Source organism: Montipora foliosa, chromosome 10 (genome assembly GCF_036669935.1).
Source record: "Montipora foliosa isolate CH-2021 chromosome 10, ASM3666993v2, whole genome shotgun sequence".
NCBI classification, from domain to species: Eukaryota; Metazoa; Cnidaria; class Anthozoa; order Scleractinia; family Acroporidae; genus Montipora; species Montipora foliosa.
Genome location: NC_090878.1, coordinates 26,592,536 through 26,600,035, shown reverse-complemented (window position 1 = coordinate 26,600,035; position 7,500 = coordinate 26,592,536). Strand labels below are relative to the sequence as shown.

Genomic DNA, 7,500 nt, shown 5'->3' with positions numbered 1-7,500 from the left:
AACTTTAGAATGTTCGAACCATCTTTGCTCCAGTGCTCACGTTGCGCTTCCACAAGCAACTCTTTTCGCAGCGGGCGTCCACTCGTGATAAATTTGCATAACCACGCTGATATGCACCAACGATTACCCAGAGCACGAAAACAATCTGTTCAGTTTAGATCAAATAATTTTCGACTATTTCAGGGGTTTGATATCCTGGGTTCTTTCATTGGAGTGTTTTTCTTTTTTGTGATTTGTTACACTAAACAACCTTAGAAAGTAATACTGCAGTAGGAAACCACAAGAAGTCGTAACTTGGTCACGCAAGGTTTTCGAGCCGTTCACCCTGAACGTGTAAGCTTTCAGTTTGTAAATATTGTCAAAACCCTCTCCTGTTTGCAGGATATCGAAATAATAAATGAATAAATGTATGTTCTGTGCGCTGAGCTGCAAAAAACAAGCGGACATATTCTCCCATAAACTTAAATGTATAAAATGACGGCGAAGTCCACGCAAGTGGGACAAGCGTCGAACCTTCGAATGAATAGTCCACCATAAGTCTTCGAAATAATCACTGCAATCAAAAACAAATGCATGTCGCAAAGAAGGTTTCAAATGTGGTCGGAATCTAGCTACAGTACGGATATTCTTTTCGCATGTAAAAGGAAAAGGAAACCAAGGTGCATGATTAGCGGCTATAACCCTCTTTGCTGTTCGCAATTTTCAGCCGAAACTTGTTCAGTTTCTGTTGTTCGGTGGGATTTCAACATTACAATCTACAATAGCCTATCAAAACACAAAGTTAACGGAAACCCAACTCTACCGCGGAATTTTAATTACCGAGGGTTTACCTCGGTTGACTTTCCCACGGCAACTTTGGAGCCTGGCCGTAAATTTCCCTCGGCAGAAAAGCGGCCTACCGCGGGAATACCGAGGGAAAGTCGCGACAGGCTGACGCGGCAATGACGCGGTAAAGGGGTCAATACTTCCAGGCGGTACTGTATCTTGGTCACTGGGAGGATGGAAATTTCTGATTGGCTGATAACAAGGACACGTCAATCAAATGTTACTTGAAAACCATTACAGAGTCAACTGTCAATAGCCAGTGAATACAAATCATGCTAAAATTAGAAACCATAAAAAAACTTTGTCAGTTTAAGGTCAAAAAAGAGTTTTACTGGTGCACCTTATTCCACCTTATCTCTGAAAATGAGATCATTCACATTTTGATGTATGTCATTGAAGCGCACCAGCTTGGCTTGGAACAAGAATCAGCAAAATACGGCACTGCAGCCTAGAAAAGATGACCTTCAAACAAGATCCGCTCCAACACTAAATTACCTGTAGGTGCTTTAAACAAACTTCTGAAAACACAAGCAAGTGAAATGCGCTCGCTCGAGCAACACTAATCTTGCAATGCATCTCGGGGCTATCGTGCAATGAATCTCGAGATTTGCATGCCTTAGTTTGCCCAATTATAAATGCTATGCCTTGCGGATTGGGTTCTGAGGTACACTCGGCATTTCTTCGGGCCATTGAGTTACAGTCTTCGGATTGCCGTCGGACACCGAGCACCACCGAACGAATGCTCAGCTAATCACATGGCAGAAAAAACCATAATATTCGTTTCTTTGAGTTGTGGCGGATTTTCCTCTGGATTTTCCTGTTGTTTTCACGGTAATTAGTATCATCATGAATCGACTTAGATATATTATTGAAAGTTGTCAGAGCTAGTTCAAACTGTGTTGTTCTGTGGTTTGAGAAACATTTCGCTTCAGATTCTTCGCATTGTCGGTCGAGTTTGCAACGAGGGCAGTGGCATGTTATGTCAATGGCTACCATCACCATCAACTACTACAGGGCATTTGGTCTTACAAAATCTTCCTTCTTTGAGGCTGCCTGCATTGATCAGGTCTCCTCCTACTCGAGCATTTCCCTTCTCATTGAGAACGACTAGTTTTAGGAAAGAGCTCATTTCAATTACGTGTTTATAACATAAGGCAAAATTTTCGTGTCACTTTCGGGGCACATGGAAAAACAGTTGGGCAAACGATTAAAAAAGCACTTGTTCTCTTGCATTTTGGAGCAAAAGAAACAAACAAATCAACTGTTTCTTTACATAATTTGTAAACAAAGGAAAAACCAATTAAACCACTTTAATTAAAAAGACGCATCCGCAGAAATAACAAAGGGTTTAGTACCCAAGGAAAAAATTTGTGGAGTAGCTTTTTCCTTTAAGTATAAGCTGTTAATATCACTGGTATTCTTTCTGTTTTGGTCGTTGTCGTTCTCTTTCTCTCTCCTTTAGTTTCTGTTCTAGTCATAGGTCCTCCAGGCATCGATATCATGCAACCTTATCAGAGCTTCTAAAGATACATGTATGCCAAAAATTACCGTACAGAGAAGTAAGCAGCTCTAAGCAAATTAAAGATAAACACTCAGCTTTAAATTTATATCCCTCCGATGCGTGACTTGAATAACTTCGTAACCACCAGTGTGGACCACAGTTATCCTTATATGTCAAACTGGATTGAAACCAGCGAAAAATGCAGAAAGAAAGCATTTTCCAAACCGTTGACACAAAAAGCGTTGACTGTGTAAGAACTATAGTTGATGTAGTATGGCCGTGTAACTGCGTCAAGCCACAGAAAGCATGCAAAAAATGAAGCCTTCTTTATGTTTAGGTGAGTTAACCTGGGTTGCGCCTGCAATCCTATCCAAAACCAAAACCTGGTCAGCGGTTAACTTTAAAAAAAAAACCCAAAAAAACAGTTCACCTCAGTGAGCTCGAAGCTTGAGCCTGCGATATGATCACATGATACTGGTCAGTGGATACCTTGTTTTGACACGTGTCAATTCATCATAACCATGGATGTCAAATATCAAAGATCTTTGGTGTAAACTAGTGGTGAAGGGGTGGACATACGGATGGATGATGACTTCATGGCTATAAAACCAAAATTTTCTCATCGATGGGTTACCATATTGCCTAATTAGGCCTAAACGAAAAGGTTAACTTTTATGAATGTTTAGCATACTCTCTGTATTGGTAAAACAATGACCTGTGACTTGTGACCTGTGTTTTGTACCTGCGGTTTTCTATGGTGCTCTGTGCGTGGGAGTGCATGCAGCTCCGCTACAACAATTATTCATGGATTTACTTCAAGTTGACAGTCTTCCTCATGAGCTTTATTTGCTTCCTTGGTGTACATGTATCAACTTTTTCCATGCTTTCCAAATTGACATCTATGTTTGCTACGATTCTTCCCATCTTCTGTGCATGCTGCTAATAAGTTGTGCGCCCACATATTGACACTTGAAATATATGGTACAACTTGGTTTTGCATTACAGCTTTACGGTATTTCACAGCGCCCCTCTGCATTCTCTGCGTAGCTTATTCCTCTTGCGCCAACAATACTGCTAGCCACACAGGCTAGACAGAGAGCGACTTATCTACCAAGGTAAAGTTATCCTGAGGCTTGAATGTTCAACACTTTTCTACATGTATGTGAATTACGGGTTTGAGAGTCAGGCATACGTGTATGAATATTGTATCTACTTTTCTACATTGTTCCTTCATTTCCTTTACTGGGGTTAACATTTGCCATCTCATTCTTTACAATGGCATGAATGCACCATTTGCACAATAATCTCATTATCATTATCATTATTATTGTTATTGTTATTATTACCGGTATTTCAGGTCTAGCAGTATAGTGGGACAATAATTTTTTTTCTTAATTTGCGAGTGGGCGGAATTCTGCGAATCCTGCTTTGAGATTGAGCGGAATTTTTCTATCTTGTTCCCCAACCCAGGCGGAATCCAAGCCCTGGTTGCGTGAGCTTGTGTGATGACCTTAAATTTCCATCTTTTTTGACACCACATCCATTTACATACAGACATTAATGTTTCAAAACAGATTTTTATTAGACGAGAGCTTTGGAAAATTAATAGATTTAAAATAATTATATATATATATATATATATATATATATTTATCTTTGAAGCGTTCAGTTATGTTGGTCATTTACTGCATTCACCATCAAGCGCAGTGCGAGTTAACAATTAAAAAAGTGATTTTCAGCTAGGAAGAGAGAGCGAGAGGGAAAAAAAAAATTTACCAGCCAAGGGTCAGTTTGTATAGCGAAAAACTGTAACCTTGGTCTTGAAAAAGCTGCAGCATTTTCAAGACCCTGGTCCCAGTTTTTGGCTATACGGACCTCCCAGCGGGCAAATAACACATATTTGTCATACCGTAACTAGTTTAATGGCCAAACTCCCATGAAACTCTTATAGCACAGTGATAGAGCATCTGAACTACACATAGTAATCACAAGGTTTGACTACAAGGGAGCATGCACTCAGATTTATTCTGAGTATCCCTGAATCATTGTTGAAAAAGATTGCATCTCAGCATTTTAAAATTCAGACAAACATAGCTTATCTTCCCTGTGATATTGAAAAAAAAGTATTAATTAAACCATAATTTATTGATTTTAATTGACACCTACATTTGCAGTAATTATATATTTTCATTATGTTCGAGAACATGGGACTGTGGCACCTGATAATGGTTTAAATTATGATTGTGATAAGAGAGAGAACCTCTTGAAAAAGTTTGTTTTTCTTTTGGTATTAGCCAAAGTGTAATTTATTGCTATATATGTGTAGTTTGATTTCTCACTTGTTTCTAGACAATAATAAAATATTGCGGGTATTCTCCATCACCTTACAAAGTACCTGATTGTAATCCTAATCTTTCTCTTTCTATTAATTATAAACAGATACCAATTCCGTTGTTCTGATGAAGGGAAACCAGACTCAAGACGCAAAGTAGTCCGCTCACCAAGTTTTGTGAAATCACTGCCTCATCAAATTTATGAAAGTGATGAGAAAGGAAAACTGCAAGAGCAGGTTAGACGTGGGTTCTTTTTACTTTCTAAATGGAAGAGAAATGGTTGTGATCATGTGTATCCACTGCACTGTGCAGTGGTAAAAAAACCCTAGACAACATCGACAATTTACACGAAGTTGTTGAAATATAAATATTGAAAGTCAAAACTTTCAACTCACTGTACAAGATTACGACTTTAGGAATCACATTGTTTAACATTCGAAAGAAAAACTAAAATCAAAGAACAAAATAAAATACCTGCACATGTTACATGTACATGTAAAACAGTTTGATTTGATGATTTGAGGTCGATACGTGACATGAGAACTTAAATAACAACACACCGGCTGATCGCTGAACATGTTTGTTTCCCATGGATAAATGTTAGGCTTGTTTTCTTGCATGACAAAATCTTCTTTCCTTTAAAATTGTGGCAAACTATTAATTTGACCACACCTTTTTGCCGTTCAAGTCGAATTCCATGTATGTGTAGTGCATAAAATACTGCCATCAAATGTTTTGTTGATAGTCATCTGGCCACAAAATCAATTGCGTGCTGATTCTCTTTGCAATGTTGACAATGCCATCCCACCCGTCCCCTAACACACATTTGGGAGACAAGTGACCAGCGTGAACCAGGGTCTTTTCTCAACGACAATGGCTGCAGAGAAGAGAGACCCTGGGAAGGAGGTTGCTTGAAGACAAGCTTAGTCGTGATGGTTTGATGCCCATGTCACATAGACAATAATTTATGTTGATCATAAATGAATGAAGAGGGTAGTTTCTAAAGAAACTGTGGTGCTGCGTTGGTGGGGAAGTAGTGTACAAAAATTTGGTTTTATCAACAGAGTTGATAATGTAAATTGGCCACCGTACAGAGATTCTGAAATCTGACGTTTCGAGCGTTAGCCCTTCGTCAGAGCAAATCGAGGAATTATGGGTTACGTGTAGTTTTTGTAGTAGAGTAGGAGCTACGCAATTGGTGGTAACATGGCAACGGGAAAAATAGGAATATATTAGTTAAATGAAAAGCGTTCGTTAATACCGTGAGGATTAAGGGTGCCGATTTGGAAGATGAATTTTTGTTCTAGATGTAGGGAAAGGGAAATGTGTTTTTTGGAGTGGTTAGGGAGATTAAATTGACGAGCGACTGGCTTAGATGCATCTTTGTCATTCTTCTCAACATCGCGAAGGTGTTCGCAGAATTGGTCACCTAGTCGTCTACCTGTCTCGCCAATGTATAATTTGTTGCATAATGTACAGGTTATGCAATAAATGACATTTGCGGAGGTACATGTGAAACGATCGGTGATCTTAACAGATCGCTTAGGTCCCGATATCTTGCTAGTGTTAACAATGAAAAGACAAGTTTTGCATCGTGAGCACGCGCATTTGAAAGTGCCGGGTTGCTTGTTAGTTTTGAGCACGCTTCTAACTAAAAAGTTGCCTACGTTTTTGTCGCGTTTGAATGAAATAAGTGGAGGTTGCGAAAAGATTCTACCAGTCTCGGGATCATTTTGGAGTAAGTTAAAATTACTAAGAATGATGCTTTTGACTGCATGATTATGAGGATGGAAAGTGAGGGTGAATGGAATTCTGTCATTCTTTTGTGACGTTTGTAGTGATGACTGTCGATCAAATTGTTGGGCGCGATGATGGCCCGCTTTGACCACAGAGACAGGGTAGCCACGTTTTTCGAAGAACTGGCACATCTCTGATTTGCTGGAAAAATCGGAGTCATCACTACATAGACGTCGAAGTCTAAGAAATTGAGAATAAGGAATGGAGTGCTTGACATGTGGATGCGATGATGAATACAACAAATTAGCTTTCAGAATCTCTGTACGGTGGCCAATTTACATCATCAACTCCATTGATAAAACCAAATTTATGTTGATCATACCCTTGCCAGAATGCCTAGCTCAGATGCTGGAGTTGAATTTCTTACTACCCTTAATAGCCTCCACCCGAGTGCGTACTCAAGTGATGTGTTTTTGGAAGCAACAGCTCTTGATCTTTCCTTTACAGGGTAAGAGTACCTCACAACTGAAATTAACCAAACAGGAAAGGAAAAGGATGACAGTTTGCCCAGGGGCAGCTGGGCATCCAGGTAACAATATTAGTGTTCTTCAATGTATAAAAATATTAAATCGAAATAACTATAGGTCAGTTTGTGCGGGCGAGAGCAACATAAGGAGTTCCAGGGTTACAAAGGGTTTTAACTATGTTGTAACACAGTAGTTATAAGTTTGTTAAAATCAAAGCAGTGTGCACTTCAAATTTATGAATAGGTTAGTTGTCAGACATAACACATACAAGTTTGTGAGGCTTGGCAGGAAGGAAATTTAATGTCTAATTGTACACATTTAAATCAAACTATGGGAAATGGTACTGCCATTTGGTGAAGTTTCGCGAACGAACTATTGCTCGAAAATTCGCAGTGCATTTTCTGGAAGATCAAACTATTGCTCGAAAATTCGTCGCAGAGATGAAGAGTGAATTATTGTTCGAAAAATCACACCGATTGACACAATAGACGTTGAAAAATTGCAGCGAAAAATCAGTGAAATATCGTTTCAAACGAAATTTCCTCGAAAAGCTGCGAAAAGCCAGGAATTTCATCGG

The 7,500-nt window shown here is 39.2% G+C and overlaps 1 protein-coding gene across 1 annotated transcript in view; it reads left to right on the top strand.

Moving 5' to 3' along the window:
- Positions 1-7,500, top strand: part of LOC137972694 (dedicator of cytokinesis protein 7-like) — a 25,366-nt gene that overhangs the window by 14,127 nt on the left and 3,739 nt on the right. The window contains exons 5-6 of the mRNA XM_068819420.1: positions 4,766-4,895; positions 6,904-6,985. Coding sequence (XP_068675521.1) covers positions 4,766-4,895; positions 6,904-6,985 — 212 coding nt within the window. The remainder of the gene's footprint in view (positions 1-4,765; positions 4,896-6,903; positions 6,986-7,500) is intronic.